At 53.4% G+C, this 15,295-nt stretch overlaps 1 protein-coding gene and 1 long non-coding RNA gene across 5 annotated transcripts in view; one reads left to right on the top strand and one right to left on the bottom strand.

The window, feature by feature from the left end:
- Positions 1-719: 719 nt before the first annotated feature.
- The window catches only part of LOC138814912 (synaptotagmin-17), a 49,029-nt gene continuing 34,453 nt past the window's right edge, over positions 720-15,295 (top strand). The window contains exons 1-5 of one of the 4 annotated variants that reach the window (XM_070004019.1): positions 720-814; positions 5,431-5,448; positions 6,111-6,259; positions 13,568-13,716; positions 14,566-15,203. In XM_070004019.1, the coding sequence (XP_069860120.1) occupies positions 800-814; positions 5,431-5,448; positions 6,111-6,259; positions 13,568-13,716; positions 14,566-15,203 (969 nt within the window). In that variant the 5' untranslated portion in view covers positions 720-799. Of the gene's footprint in view, positions 815-1,726; positions 1,835-4,992; positions 5,215-5,425; positions 5,449-6,110; positions 6,260-13,567; positions 13,717-14,565; positions 15,204-15,295 lie in introns of those variants that run through there. The other 3 variants (XM_070004021.1, XM_070004018.1, XM_070004020.1) reach the window with 3 other exon arrangements.
- On the bottom strand, positions 1,781-8,928 carry LOC138814913 (uncharacterized). The gene is made up of 3 exons (XR_011368117.1): positions 8,851-8,928; positions 5,494-5,590; positions 1,781-1,866 (listed from the first exon to the last, which is right to left on the bottom strand). It is a non-coding gene; the product is annotated as an uncharacterized lncRNA (long non-coding RNA).

Genomic DNA, 15,295 nt, shown 5'->3' with positions numbered 1-15,295 from the left:
CGTTGTGTGGCGCGCGCCCTTGTGCCCCTCCCCACCTCGCGTTCGCAGTCCCCACTCCGAGTGCCTTAAACCCACCTTAACTCGGCGCCGCCCATCTTCCAGCCTCGGCGCACTCGGTCGCCACCGTCTTAGGCGCAATGGATGGGGGTGGGGCAGGAATAAAGTTTTTCCAAGGCGTTTTGGGGACAAGGGCTGGCCGGCCAGGACCCTCCCAGCCCCGGTCTCCCCCACCCCCATCACCACGACCGGCCGGGCCGGGCGCCCCTTGTCTGCACGGCCGTCCCCGGGGCTCTGCGGCCGGCCGGGTGCCCGCCCCGGTACCAGCCGGCTGGGCTGACCCGAGCGCCGCCCCCGCCCACCCCGCTTCCCCGGCCCCAGTCCCCTCCCCGCCCGCCCGCCGCGCGCCCGGGCCCCAGCGTCGCCGCCGTCCCCGCGGCTGCCCCGGGCGATCTGCCCAGGCGCCCGGGCCTTCTTCCTGCCCGGGGAGCGCCCTGGCGTTGGGGTGCGACCCCGAGGGACAGGCCGAGGCGGAGACCCCGGGTGGCCCCGCTGTGCGATCCGGGCGGGGGCGGGGAGGACGCAGCCCCGATTCCCGCCGCGGGCGCGCAGGGCCAGGCCAGCACGGGGCGGCCGGCAGGGGGGCGGGCGCCGCTCATCCGCCACGCCGGTCACGTCTGGGGCCGCCCGGCTGCCCTCGGCTTCCTGCCCCCCGCGCCGGCTGCCCCCTCCCCGGCCGGCGAGGGCAAAGTGGCCGCGGCGGCGGCGCCATGCCCGGGCCGGAGTGAGCGCGCGGGCGAAGATGGCGTACATCCAGGTAGGGCTGGGGCTCGGGGGGCGAGGCCCGGGGGGCGGGGGGCGCGGCCCTCCACCCCGGGGGCGCGCACGGGAGGGGCGCGCATGGCCCGGCTCCCACGAACTTGCGGGGAGGACGAGGGTGCTGGGTGGCAGGCAGGCTCGGGGTGCGCCCCGGGAGGAGGCGAGGCAGGGGACCGATCCCCCCCCTCCTCCCCCGCGAAGCCCGGGGGCTCTGCGCCGGTGTCCCCTTCCCGGGGCGGGGTGGGGTGGGCGGGCTCCCCCCACCACCTCGGGTCCCCCTCACCCCGCACCCCACCCCGGGGAGGGGCCGCGGGGCGCGCCAGCTGCGGTTGCCGTGGTGACGGCTCCGGCTAAGCGGCCGGCGGAGCGAGGCCTGGGCTCCCGCCGGCCGGGGAGGGACAAGGACGGGGCGCGTCTGTGGGGCGCTGGGCGTGGAGGATGTGTATGTGTGGGGTGAGGGTGCGTGTGGGGGGACAGAGACCTGAGCGCGCTGGATGGCCGGGCCCGTCACTTATTCCTTTGCGTAGGGGGTTCTGGAAGTTGGGGACACTCCCCTCCTACCGATTCTCCAAGCTCCCCCAAGAATCTTCATCCTGAATGAACTTCCTAGCACCCCGGGTTGTTTTATTGGGGGGGGTGCGGTGGGGGCTGAGGGCGGGATGGGTGCTTGGAGAAAGGGACATTTTCTCCCGCAGGGAGGGAAGTGGAGACAGGTCAGCATCAAGGTCACGGAGTGAGACCCGCAGACACGCCCGCCCGTGGATCTGCGGTGAACCCCACAGCCCCCCCTCCACCCCACTCCCAGGGCTGGGACTCCCACAGCCTGTCCCCTCGGTCACAGCTGGGGGGGCTCACTGGGCCGGGGGGGGGGGCTTGCCTTGTCCTCTGGCTGGCAGCAGCCCGGAACTCTATGGTCTCTCTCTCTGGCACAGCCTCACCCATCTCTCCTGGCTTGGATTTTCTGGCTCGGTTTCCCTTTCGCGGGATTCCCCAGGTCCTCCTTTCAAGTTCAATGAAGGTCACCTTTGCTGTGCATCTACTGCATGCTGCCTGTGGTGGGAAGAGGGGGAGGGGGGTGTTCTTGAATAATCCCCAATAAACATCTGGTGGCCACTGTGTGTGTGTGTGTGTGTGTGTGTGTGTGTGTGTGTGTGTGTGACACCACTGGGAATCCCTGCCCCTCTGACCACACACGCGCGCGCGCACACACACACACACACACACACACACACACACAGAGGCAAGGAACGTTACAAGTGGTATCTATTCTTTCTGCTTTTCTCTTTTGTACTGGTTCTGGGGTTTGAACTCAGGGCCCTTGTGGTTATGCTTGGCTTTTTCACTTAAGGCGGGCATTCTACAGCCTGAGCCCCACGCTCCTCTACTTCCAGCTTTTTGCTGGTTCATCAGAGATAAGCATCTCTTGGACTTTTGTGCCCAGGTGGTCTTCAGATCTCACCCAGGTTTACAGATGTGAGCCACCGGTGCCTGACTGAATCTACTTTGGCTTTTTTCTGCTTATGTGGTGCTGAGGAACTGAACCCAGGGATTCTATGGTTCTTTTGTTTTGTTTTGTTTTGTTTTTGTCGGCCATGGGGCTTGAACTCTGGGCCTGGGCGCTGTCCCTCAGCTCTTCAGCTCAAGGCGAGAGATAAGAGTTTATTGGAGATAAGAGTTTCACAGACTTTCCTGCCCGGGCTGGCTTTGAACTGTGATCCTCAGATCTCAGCCTCCTGAGTAGCTAGGATTACAGGCGTGAGCCACTGGTGCTTGGCTTGATTCTATGGTTCTTGACAACTGTTTTTAATACAGAGATACTGAATGATTTGCCCAAGGCCACACAGCTGCTTAGAGGCACAGGTGAGATCTCGAATGCAGAGTGGAGGGTGTGGGGGTGCATCATTAAGCATCTCACAGGTGAATGGCTCCGTGATCCTGACTTTCCTTCTAGAACAAGTGGCTGAACTTTTTCAGGAAAGTTCCAGATCTTGTATGTATGTATGTATGTATATATATATATATATATATATATATATATATATGCACACATGTATATGAATATATATATTCATATATATTATATATATATATATTTGCCCTTCAAGATCCACAGGGTCCCTGATTGTATTACTAAGGCAGCCATTGGCGATGGAGTCAGCGTGGCTGTGTTCCAATAACATTTGTTGTGAGCATGAAGTTTGACTTCTATAGTCTACGCATTGTGTTTTGAGAACATGTCAAGGAACCTTCATGATGCTGTGGAGGAATTAACTAACCTTTTGGTTGCTTCTTGTCAACCACTTAAAAGTACACCAGTCACTCCTAGCTGGTGGGCTGTGTAGGAGCAGGTTCGGGGCTGGGTTTGGTCCACAAGCCTTACTTATCGTTGGCATTTTATCTTCTAGCGTGCCCTATGGGTCTCAAACCTGTGAACTCAGAGGGTCCGATGTGAGGAATCTGCAAGCCGGTGCCCTCAGAGCATCTTCCTGCCCGCTTGGGTCCTCTTCCTGGTTTTCTTTGCTCCCACACCTAGGTACCCGAGCAGGGTGTGTTGTTCTCCATAGCCTTGTAAATGATTCTCTTTGACCGCCCCATGTCCAGGGAATACTCTACCCCTTAAACTGAGAGAACGTGCCTGGGGTCTTGTCGGAAGAAGCCCTTTATATCAAACTTTTTTTTTCTTTAAACCCTTAGTGGATCCTGGAATTTGAACTCAGGACCCTGGTAATTACTAGGCCATGGCTCTGTCACCTAATCCACACCTCTAGCCCTTGTTGCTTTTAGTGGCTTTTTCAGATAAGGTCTCTTCACTTTTACCCAACTCAACTTTGGAGCCTAGTCCTCCAACCTTTGCCTCTAAGCAGCTGGAACTACAGGCATGGACCACCACACCCAGCCTCTGTCAAACATTTCAGACATTTTTTTTTTTAATTTGCTGCAAGACTCGGAAAGACCCAGCGTTCAGCAGACAGGGCACAGCTGCATCTGCCAGGATGATTCCAGATGCCTAGCAGGGTCTACTGGGTCCTCCAGATTCTGTTCTCTGTGTGGAATGGCTTTGCTTTTTGAAAGTGTTTGTGCTTAGTGCCTTTTTCTGTTTCCCAGGCTGCAATAATTCATGTCACTACAAGGATTTTGAATTTTAGTGTTAGTACTTTTTTTTTCTTTTATTCACTCTTTGGTAATTTTGGGGTCTAAACTCAGAGCCTTTCGTTTGCTAGACAAATGCTCTGCCACTTGAGCCATACCTCTAGTCCCTTTTGGCTTTATGTTATTTTTTTCTTTAATTGAGTCTTTTAGTTTTGCCCAGAGCAGCCTTGGATTGAGATCCTCTTACCTACAGATTCCAGTTTATCTGGGGCTATAGATACTTACCAGCATGACCAGCTTATTGGTTGAGATGGGAGTCTTGCCTGGACTAGCCTTGAACCCTGCTCCTCCCCCTCTCTGCCTCCCAGGTGGCTGGGATTACAGGTGTGAGCCACTACACATGCTAACTTAATATTTTCCCCTATAATAAGTGGATTCATTTATATATTTTTTAACTTAAAGAAGTCATATGCAAAGTTAACATGTGTGTCATGGCTGTAAGAGAAAACCAGGGTCACATGATAGACCCAGAAGGCAGCTGGAAAGATAAACAGAAGGAGAGTAATGTCACATTATTAAATTCCAGCTGGACTGGGCTACTGCAGGGTTCTGAGCTGGCCTCTGCTTCCTTTGTTTGCAAGGAAGGATGGAGAATGAACAAGTGTCAGAAAGATATTGACATCCTTATAAAAGATCTGGGAGAGAACACACACACACACACACACACACACACACACACACACACACACACACACACACACACACACACACACACACGCACACACTTTCCCCTCCTCTGTTCATCTCTGGGCTACAGAACTCCAAACCTGCCTGGTTTACTTGGCTCTTTGGAAGAACCAGCTGGAAAAGGAGGAGAGAAGGTAGAGCTTTGAACCTAGGAGGAAAAAAGATGGGGCGGGACCAAAAGAAGAGCTCATGGCTTTCTTTCCAACACCCCCCTCCATTAGTGGGTGGCCATAGGAAACTCCCCCCCCCCATCCCTGACGCTGGATTGGAAGCCGGCCCTGGGGAGGGCGGGGAGCCTGCCTGCGTGGTAGCTGATCGTGTCCTTCGGGTTGGTTTCCTGGTTATTTCTGCATTAGGAAGGGTTTGATTCCCCCCGTGCAGCGTGGCTGTATTGGATAGCATGACTCTTTCCACCGGCTTTGATTCATCATAGCAGACACAGTGCAAATCGAATCGAAATGCTCGAGTTTCCCCTGCATTCCCTGTTAGCTAAGGCAGAGGCTCCTAGCAGAGCTGAGAATAGCCATAGCAGGTTAGCAAGTTCGCTCCTGGCCCAGGATGGTGAGTGTGAAGGGGGAGCCATGCTTGTGTTTTGTGATTATTTGCGTTTTGAGTTGCTGGAATAATGCTAAACAGGTTCTCTCTCTCTCTCTCTCTCTCTCTCTCTCTCTCTCTCTCTCTCTCTCTCTCTCTCTCTCTCTCTCTCTCTCTCTCTCTCTCTCTCTCCCTCTTTTTGCTTCCCCCTTTGGCTTTCATCATGGATATATCAAAGGGCAGTTGGAACCATTAAACGAGGTGGGTCACTGTGCTGATGCTTGGGTCTGAGTTCTAATCCGGTACCTTTTATTCTGGAGACGGGTTGTGTGGAGTCTATGGGACTGGGGACCGAAACCAGAATTATCGGATGTTGGCAAGACATCGTTTCTGGTCCTTTCTCCTGAAAAGAGAGCCGGGTAAAAGGGACATTAGCAACTTTTTTGGTTTCCCCACCCCCACCCCAATGGCCAATGTAGTTTCATGTCCTCCTCCCTGCTTCCCAGATGACTCGAGTTCTGGAAATATCTCTTCTCTGCTTGCAAGAGGAGAGTCTCAGGCATTCTGCTTGGAGAACATTGTCTAGCTCTCCTGATGTTGTGTAGAACCAACCACGTGGCAAGAAAAGGAATTCACATAAACGAGAGAGAGAGAGAGAGAGAGAGAGAGAGAGAGAGAGAGAGAGAGAGAGAGAGAGAGAGAGAGAGAGAGAGAGAGAGACCTGAAAATACTTTTGCTGGGTGCTCTTGTTTGCCAGCTTCGTGGGTAAATAGACACGGGATGTATGTTGTCCTGAATGTTCGCTCACAGGGACAGAACTCTGAATGACTGTGTCCTGGGAGAGATGGGCTGCTTGTAATTTGGGATGTTGTTCCTCCTCTTCCTCCTCCTCCTCCCCCGCCTCCTTGCCCCCATGGCCTCAGGGTTTTCTTTCTAGAATCTCTGATGTGCTGCTGTGCAGATGGACCTGGCGGCTTTGCTGTCAGAAATGTTACGAATCCAGCTGCTGCCAGTCCAACGAGGATGAAGTTGAAATCCTGGGACCTTTCCCTGCCCAGACGCCTCCCTGGCTGTGAGTATCTGTTTGGAAATTCACCTCCAAACCAATGAGCCACCATCTCTGTCTCTCTGTCTCTCTGTCTCTGTCTCTCTCTCATCAGCCCTCCCCACAGGAGGGAGGGAGGCAGGGGATGGGGCAGAAGAAGAGGCTGAGTTTCCATGGGCATTGTGGCTAAGGAGGTGTGTGTGTGTGTGTGTGTGTGTGTGTGTGTGTGTGTGTGTGTGTGTATGTGTGTGTGTGTGTGTGTGTGTTTGCACCCTTCATTTGATTTGGCAAGCTGCTGAGACCAGCTGGCTGTGGCTTTCATTTCAGTGAGTTTCCCATCAGGCTTTGGAGATGCCAGCCTGGCAATGTTAGTCCTGTGGCACTTGGGTGTCACAGTGAGTGGCATTCCAAGTGTGTGTGTGTGAGATCGGGGGACTCTGGGGTACTCTCCAGAGTGGCCAGATGCGGACAGATGCTGGGAGTTCCTGGTCTAGCACGTGCAGTGGGCTGTCCTAACCTACCCGGGGAGGTAGGAGTTCAGTGGACACCTGCGGCACAGATGGGTGGACGGACAGCAGGCGCAGTGGCCTGCTGGGACTCAGAGCATGATCTGCAGACAGGGAGGAGAGGAGGCAGGAAACACTTCCAGCCCCACCCTGCCCTCCAACACGCTTTCTGCGCGCTCTGGCAGCTTTCATTTGATTTCTGATTCTCTCCCCTCCCGCGCCTGCATCCAGCATCTCCATCTGCCAGTCCCTCGGATATTTTGGGAAGGCCGTTTTGAAGCTTTCTAGCCACGTGTCTGGTCTCCCTCTCGGGGACTGGGGAGAGGGATGTGGTCAGATGGTGGAGAGAGACAGGGAGGCCTGCGCTGAGAAAGGTCTGGAAATTATCAAGGGTAGTTCTCAAAGCTCAAGGAGGAAATCCAGCAAGGAGACAGTGCCAGGGTGAATGTTGGAGTCCTCTCCCACCAGGCTGTTCCAGTTAAATCCTTGGGCTGGCATGAGCGTGACCTTCAGTGCCCTGTCTTTCCCTCCAAGTTGGGGGTCAGGAGTTTGGGGCTAAGCTGAGCCACATAGTGAGACTCTGTCTCAAACAAATGAAAGAAAGAAAAAAACAACAACCCCAGGTGCACTGATGCCTCACACCTGTAATCCTAGCTAGCTCTGAGGGTAGTGGTTCTAAACCACTAACCGTAAGATTTTTATCTCCAGCAAAAAGCTAGAAGTGGAGGTATGGCCCACGTGGTAGAGCACCAGCCTTGATTTAAAAAAGCTAAGGGAACAGGGTGCTGGTAGTTTACACCTGTATTCTTAGCTACTCAAGAGGCTGAGATCTGAGGATCATGGGTCAAAGCCAGCCCAGGCAGGAATGTTTGTGAGACTCTTATCTCCAGTTAACCACCTGAAAACAAGAAGGTGAACTCAAAGTGGCAGATCACTCACCTTGAGCAAAGCCACCTTTCTGGGACAGCACCCAGGCCCTGAGTTTAAGTCCCACGACAGAGATAGAAAAGAAAAGAAAGAAAAAGCTAAGGGAGAGGATGAGGCCCTGAGTCCAAGACTCAATACCAGCACACACACACACACACACACACACACACACACACACACACACACACACACACACACACACACACACACACACCCCACAGGTAAATGACATGCACAGAACATGCTTAGCACATTAGAAAGAGCTCTGCAAATCACATCTGTTTTCATCCAGTCTTGACCTATGTAAAGAGATGTTCAGGAATTCTTGAGGCTTGAATCCAGCAGGTACATTGATTGCTCAGGTGTTGTTGTGGGAGGGAGGGAGGCAAATTAACCAAGAACTAATTCCCATCGGCACAGGATTGGTGAGGCAGTACATGTGGTATCTTTAAAGCTGCTCAGAAGGACGCCTAAGAAAGGCAGGGATCCTTGTCTGATCTGATCAAGAAAGAACAAAGCAAAATGCTGCACACTGGTGGCTCACGCCTGTCATCCTAGCTACTCAGGAGGCTGAGATCTGAGAAGCATGGTTCAAAGCCAGCCCATGCAGGAACATCTGTGAGACATTTATCTCCAATGAACCACCAGAAAACTGGAAGTGGCTCAAAGTGGTGGAGCGCTAGCCTTGAGCAAAAAAGGTCAGGACAGAGCCCAGGCTCTGAGTTCAAGCTCCAAAACTGACCAAAATAAATTAAAATTAAAACCCAGCTGTTAACTAAGCTCCAGGCAGAAACTGAATCCTTAACATGCCGTTGGTACCATTGGAAAGTTGTGTCACTCTCTTTGGTAGTTATTTCTTAAGGGCACTGTGGCAGGCACAGTAGTCCACATGTCAGATCCGGTCCCCTTACCAGTCTCTAAAGCAGGGATGGAAGTCTAGTTAACTCTCAAAGTTGTGGATCCACATCCCACACATCCTATGTGACAACATCTTACGGAAAAGTCCAGGGACAATGGCTCTGGTGTGCTGGCTCCAGCAGCTCACGTGATATGCCCCCTCTCTCTAGTGCTTGTCTAAATTGGCCTCAATTTTAAGCCTGCTTTCTTCAGATGTGGCAGCCTGAGATTTACATGGTAGCTTTGCAGAGAAACAACAACCACTATGAAAGACTGTCTGTCACTCACCTGTACCGATCACTTGTCTCAGCTAGAAACTGTCCACTCCGGAGTCAGGGTGGAGGTCAGTCCTGTGGACAAAGCTAGTCTGGCATGTGTTAAGCTCTCCAGACCTGAGTCAGGTGCACAGAGCAAGCAGGAGTGGGTGTGGGCGTGGCTATACCCCAGTGACGTCACTCCTATGCTCCAATGACGACGCTCCAAAGGCCAGCAGTGGGTGTGGCCCTGTAGTCATGGGTGTGGCTCTTTGGCGGGGTAGGAGTGATGTGCCCAGACAGGAGGGGGAAGATCCTGTCGAGAGATGCCTAGAATGGGCACTGAGTTTGGGCAAAGTGGGGAATGGGCCCCGCAGGCTCAGATCCTGTCAGGTCTTGAAGATCAGTTAAAGAATTTGGGGACTCTCCATCTGCCACCAGATCCCCGGAAGCTGGGTGTCACAGCCTGGGTTAAGGATGCTCTATTTTTTTTGTTTCTTTGTTTCTTTGTTTTGTTTTTGTTGATCGTGGGGCTTGAACTGGGGATGTGGACACTGTCACTGAAGGCTAGCAGCGCTCTACCACTTTGAATCAACAGACACGTCTGGCTTTCTAGTGGTTCATTGGAGGTAGAGTATCACAGACTATCCTGCCCAGGCTGGCTTTGAACCACAGTCCTCAGATCTCAGCCTCCTGAGGTGCTAGGATTATAGGCTTGAGCCACCAGCACTGGAGAGGTTTGGTCCTCTTGAGAGACTTGTTTGGGTTTTGCCACAAGCAGAGAAGCAGGCTGGAGCTCTGCAGCATGGATAGCGCCCCATGTAACCACGAATGGCAGCACCATCGATGTGGTGGTGGTTGCTATGAGTGTGAATGGCACCCTGCAGAGTTGTGCAGTCTGCAGTGTGAGCAACCTTTCAAGTCCTCCCTGCTTTCCCAAGGCCAGCCAGGTCTTTCTGAACCCTTGAGCTGCACTGATCTCATTTTTTTGGGGGGGGTATTTGATATAATGCAAAATGGTTAAGGGAAATCTGTAAAGGGGAGGCGAGATTAAATTATTCAAAAGCAATTTGTGTGTGTGTGCGCGTGTGCACGTGCACGCACTGATACTAGGGCTTGAACTCAGGATCTTGTGCTCTCCCATAACTTTTTCATTCCAGGCTGGTGCTCTACTACTGGAGCCACAGCTCTACTTCTTGCTTTTTGCTGGTTAATTGGAGATAAGAGTCTCACCGCCGTTTCCTGCCTTGGAACCGTAATCCTCAGATCTCAGCCTCCTGAGTAGCTGGGATGACAGGCGTGAGCCACTGGTGCCCAGTGTTTGGCTTCACAAAGCAGATTTGCAGCTTGTGTTCCCCACAGATTTATTTACCAGGCAGGCAGTTGGGTGTTATCAAACAGGCAGGCAGTGGAAATGTCAAGTGCATGGGCCTTGTGGCTCTGTTCCTGCCATAGCACCAGAGTGGAGGACCCTCTGGCTCATCTCTGCAGTGTGTTGGATGCGCTGGTCCTTGTGTGCGCTGTGAGTGTGATCTTGGGGAGGTGGCATTGTCACATGTACTGTGTCACAGGGACCCTGGGGCTGGGGCTGGCTAGCTTGGGACCAGTTGTACAATTTGATTGTCTCCTTTGGGGGCAATGCCAAGAGGCCTCTTATAAAAATGAATGGAAGTGAAATGGTTCACTTGTTCAGCCCATGAGTCAGTGCCCAAGGCTCTTACAGGCCTTGCAGGGAATACCTAGCCTAGCCAGCGGTGGCAGCACCCATAGCTGGGCATGGCAGGCAGTGAGGGTTTGAGTACCAACAACTGCTTCCTTTGATCTTTGCCACGTACAGATCATGCTTTGTGTGTGTGTTGTGGTGGGGGGGAGGGTCTGTCATGACAGGGGTAAAAGACAGGGACAAAATGAACCAGATAAGAAAGGGGACTGGGAATGGGGCTTAGTGGTAGAGTGCTTGTCTAGCATGCATGAAGCCCTGGGTTCAATTCCTCAGTACCACATATGCAGAAAAAGTCAGAAGTGGCACTGTGGCTCAAGTGGTAGAACGCTAGCCTTGAGCAAAAGCAGCTCAGGGACAGAGCCCAGGCCCTGAGCTCAAGCCCTAGGACTGGCAAAACAAAACAAAACAAAACACCACATACAAGAAGGGTACGCCTCCTTCCTTCCCTCCCTCCATTCCTTCTTCTCTCCTTTTCTTCTTCCTTCTTCTCTCTCTTCCTCCTTCCCTTCCTTCTCTCCCACCTTCCTTCCTCTCTTCCTTTCTTCCTCCTTCCCTGCATCCCTCCTTCTCTTCCCTCCTCCTTCCTCCTTCTCTCCCTTTCCTCCCTTTCTTCCCTCCCTTCCCTCCCTCCCTCCCTCCCTCCCTCCCTCCCTCCCTCCCTTCCTTCCTTCCTTCCTTCCTTCCTTCCTTCCTTCCTTCCTTCCTTCCTTCCTTCCTTTCTTTCTTTCTTTCTTTCTTTCTTTCTTTCTTTCTTTCTTTCTTTCTTTCTTTCTTTCTTTCTTTCTTCCTTCCTTTTTGTTGGTTGTGGAGCTTGAACTCTAGGCCTGGGCGTTATCCCTCAGTTCTTCAGCTCAAGGAAAGCACTCTACCACTTGAGACACACCACCACTTCTGGTTTTCTGGTGGTTAATTGGAGATAATAGTCTCACTGATGTTCCTACCCCAGCTGGCTCTGAACCGCAATCCTCAGATCTCAGCCTCCTGAGTAACTAGGATTACAGGCATGAGCCACCAGCTCCCAGCTCTTTCTTTTTTCCTTTTTTTCTCCTTTTCTGTCCCCCTCCTCCTCTCCCTCCTTCTTTCCCTTCTTCCCTTCCTCTCCATTCCCCCTTTCTTCCTCACTTTTCCTTCCTTCCATTCTTCTCTTCCTTTCTCCTTCCTTCCTTCTCCTTCTCTCTCTTCTCCTCTCTCTCTCCCTCCCCCCCCCCCACTCCTTTCTTTTTTCTCCCTCTCCCTCCCTCCCTTCTTTCCTTCCTTGGAAAGTGGTACAGCAGACTCCCCCATGCCAGGACTGAGTGCTCAGGGCCAGCTGGGCTGTGTCCAGCTAGAGAGAAGAGTCACCAGTTAGTGTCAGCTAAAGGGCAGAGCAGTTCCAGAGAGGAGTGAGAAGCCAGGAGGGGTCCTTGGCCCTCTGAGCAGGTGTCCTGGTAGCCAGACCATCTCGGGGAGGAGCTTCACAGGTGTGAAGGCTGGCACCTGGCAGAGGACAGGGGCTCGGTGGCTGGGGGAAGGGCAGCAGGGGCTGGGGTGGACGCATGGGCAGCTGGGTCTGAGAGACTGAAGGGGCGATAATGAGGGAGCTGGGGGGCCCTCTGGGAAGCAGGGCTACCCAGAGGGACAGGTTCCAGGGTCATGGCATCTGGGCCAGCCCACCAAAGAGAGGGTGGCTGCTTTTGTTCAAGGGGCAGAGGAGGGACACTGCAGTGATTTGCCCCATAGCCACGGCCCTCCAAGTCCCCCCTCCCCTTGCCGGCAGGTGGGGAGCAGGAAGCCTGTGAGTTCCCCCACTTCTGGCAGTGTCCTCTTGTCCTGACCCTGCAGGGCACTGGGCGGCCATCTGACCCTCTGAAGCTGAGTTTGCCTGCAGCCTTAAATGTCAGGCTGATGCGCAATGCAAGCAGGGAAGGAAGAAATCTGCGTCAATTAAGGATCAAGGCCTTAGAGCACCATCTTCCACCCCATTGCCAGACTCCCCCCGGCACCCTGCCCAGCTGGAGGCTTGCCGTAGTCATCCATCTCTCTCTCTCTCTCTCTCTCTCTCTCTCTCTCTCTCTCTCTCTCTCTCTCTCTCTCTCTCTCTCGCTCTCGCTCTCGCTCTCTCTCTCTCTCCCTCATCTCACCTAGATACAGTATCAGTCTGTGCATCCGCTCATCGATCCATCATCTCTATCTACCCATCCTATATCATCTTTCTTTATCATATTTATCATCTATCTAGACATGTCATCTGACTACCCATCTGCCTATCTGCCTATCTGTCTATCTATCTATCTATCTATCTATCTATCTATCTATCTATCTATCTATCTATCTATCTGTCTATCTTTTTGTGTATTTCTGTGTGTGTGTGTGTGTGTGTGTGTGTGTGTGTGTGTGTGTGTGTGTGTGTTGAGACACCTGTAGAGCCCATGCTAACCTCATTCTGAGACTCTCCTGCCTGGACCTCAAAATGCTGGGATTACACCCATACAGCACCACTCCTGGCTTGGGATAGAGGGTTTTTTTTCTTCTTTTTTCTTTTGGTCTGTAGTGGGGCTTGAACTCAGGCTTGGGCGCTGTCCCTGAGCTCTTCTACTCCAGGCTATGACTCTACCACTTTGAGCCACAGAGCCATTTCTGGTTTTCTGGTGGTTCATTGGAGAGAAGAGTCTCACGGACTTCCCTGTGGAACTGGGATTGCAGGCATGAACCCCCATACATACCCAAGCCTGACACCAGTGTTTGCCAGAGTGTTCTATGTTGGGGAATAAACCCTTTGCCACAGTTCCTATTTTGTGCAACGATCAAGGCATTGTTGAGGGTTTCTGTATACAACACTCGTTCAAGGCTGTCTCATTGCAAGAGGTGTGAAGCAGGTGAGAGAGCTGGTCTATCTGTGGCTGCAGATCCCTGCGCTCAGCTTGCACCTCTGCTGGCTTCCTTCTCTAGTCTGTGAGCAGGGCAGATAACAGATGAACTAGCAGGGAGACACAGGGGGGACCCCTGAGGGTTCTTCAACAACCACCGGAATCTTGTCCCCCTCCTGCAGGGTGGCCAGCCGGAGCAGTGACAAAGATGGCGACTCTGTCCACACAGCCAGCGATGTCCTGCTGACCCCACGGACCAATTCCCCCGATGGGCGCCGCTCCTCGTCTGACACATCCCGATCCACATACAGCCTGACCAGGAGGATTTCCAGTGAGTCCATCTCGGGGAGGGTGGGCGTCAAGACTGGCCTTCCCAGACACCCCTCCGTGTCCTTGAGCAGAAATGGCAAGGGCGGGGCCGTTGCTGTGGAGGAGGTAGAGGGAGGTAGCGTCTAGGGCCCAGGGCAGCAGAGATGACAAGATGGCAGAATATGGGCTCACACTCCACCTGTCCCACTGAGTTTGGTGGGACATGGCCGCTTCCACTGATCACAAGTTTGATCAGGTTGGTTTTTTTCTTTCTTTTCTTTCCTTTGTTGTTTTTGCTCATGGGGTTTGAACTCTGGGCCTGGGCGCTGTTCCTCAGCTCTTCAGCCTTGAGCTGAAGAGCCACAGTGCAATTCTGGTTTTCTGGTGGTTTATCGGAGATAAGAGTTTCATGGACTTTCCTGCCCAGGCTGGCTTTGAATCATGATCCTCAGATGTCAGACTCCTTCCTGATCAGCACCCGACTGATCAGGTTTTCTGAGTCAATTGAATTGATCATTCCAGGGTTACTGTGTTACAGAGTAGGGCTTGCCCATTTGGGGGACCTCGAGGATTCTGGGCCTGTGTCAGTGGCTGGGTACAGAGGACTCGACAAAACCCAAATCACCCTCTGGCAGGCCAGGTGCTGTCCCTGAGCTTTTTCACTTGAGGCTGGCACTCTACCACTTAAACCACACTTCCATTTTTGTCCTTTTGGTGGTTAAGTGGAAATAAGAGTCTCATGGACTTTCCTGCCCGGGCTGGCTTCAAACCTAGATCCTCAGATCTCAGCAGCCTCCTGAGTGGCTAGGATGACAGGCGTGAGTCACCGGGGTCCGGGGTCCTCATGGCTGTTTCTGTGATCATCGTGTAGATCTGGATTCCAGACGCCCCAGCTCCCCACTCATCGACATCAAACCCATTGAGTTTGGGGTGCTCAGCGCCAAGAAGGAACCCATCCAGCCCTCGGTGCTCCGCCGGACTTACACCCCGGATGATTACTTCCGCAAGTTCGAGCCCCGCCTGTACTCCCTGGACTCCAGCGGTGGCGGCGATGGCGGCGGGGATGATATGGACTCGCTGACAGATGAGGAGATCCTGTCCAAGTACCAGCTGGGGAAACTCCACTTCAGCACGCAGTATGACCTTCTGCACAACCACCTCACCGTGCGGGTGATCGAGGCCCGGGACCTGCCTCTCCCCATCTCCCACGACGGATCTCGTCAGGACATGGCCCACTCCAACCCCTACGTCAAGATCTGCCTCCTGCCCGACCAGAAGAACTCCAAGCAGACGGGGGTCAAACGCAAGACCCAGAACCCCGTGTTCGAGGAGCGGTACACCTTCGACATCCCCTTCCTGGAAGCCCAGCGGAGGACCCTGCTCCTCACGGCCCTGGATTTCGATAAGTTTTCCCGCCACTGTGTCATCGGGAAAGTGTCCGTACCCCTGTGCGATGTGGACCTGGTCAAGGGCGGGCACTGGTGGAAGGCGCTCATCCCCAGTTCGCAGGTGAGGGTGCTTCATACAAGGGTTACTTTGTGATTTTCATATTTGAAGGTATCTCACTGTTGTGGTGGTTGTTTTTGCATAGGGCTTGAACT

Source organism: Dipodomys merriami, unplaced genomic scaffold (assembly GCF_024711535.1).
Source record: "Dipodomys merriami isolate MVZ:Mamm:240054 unplaced genomic scaffold, mDipMer1.0.p SCAF_62, whole genome shotgun sequence".
Classification (NCBI taxonomy): domain Eukaryota; kingdom Metazoa; phylum Chordata; class Mammalia; order Rodentia; family Heteromyidae; genus Dipodomys; species Dipodomys merriami.
The sequence above is the reverse complement of the archived record's forward strand: the minus strand, read 5'-3'. Positions and strand labels throughout refer to the sequence as shown.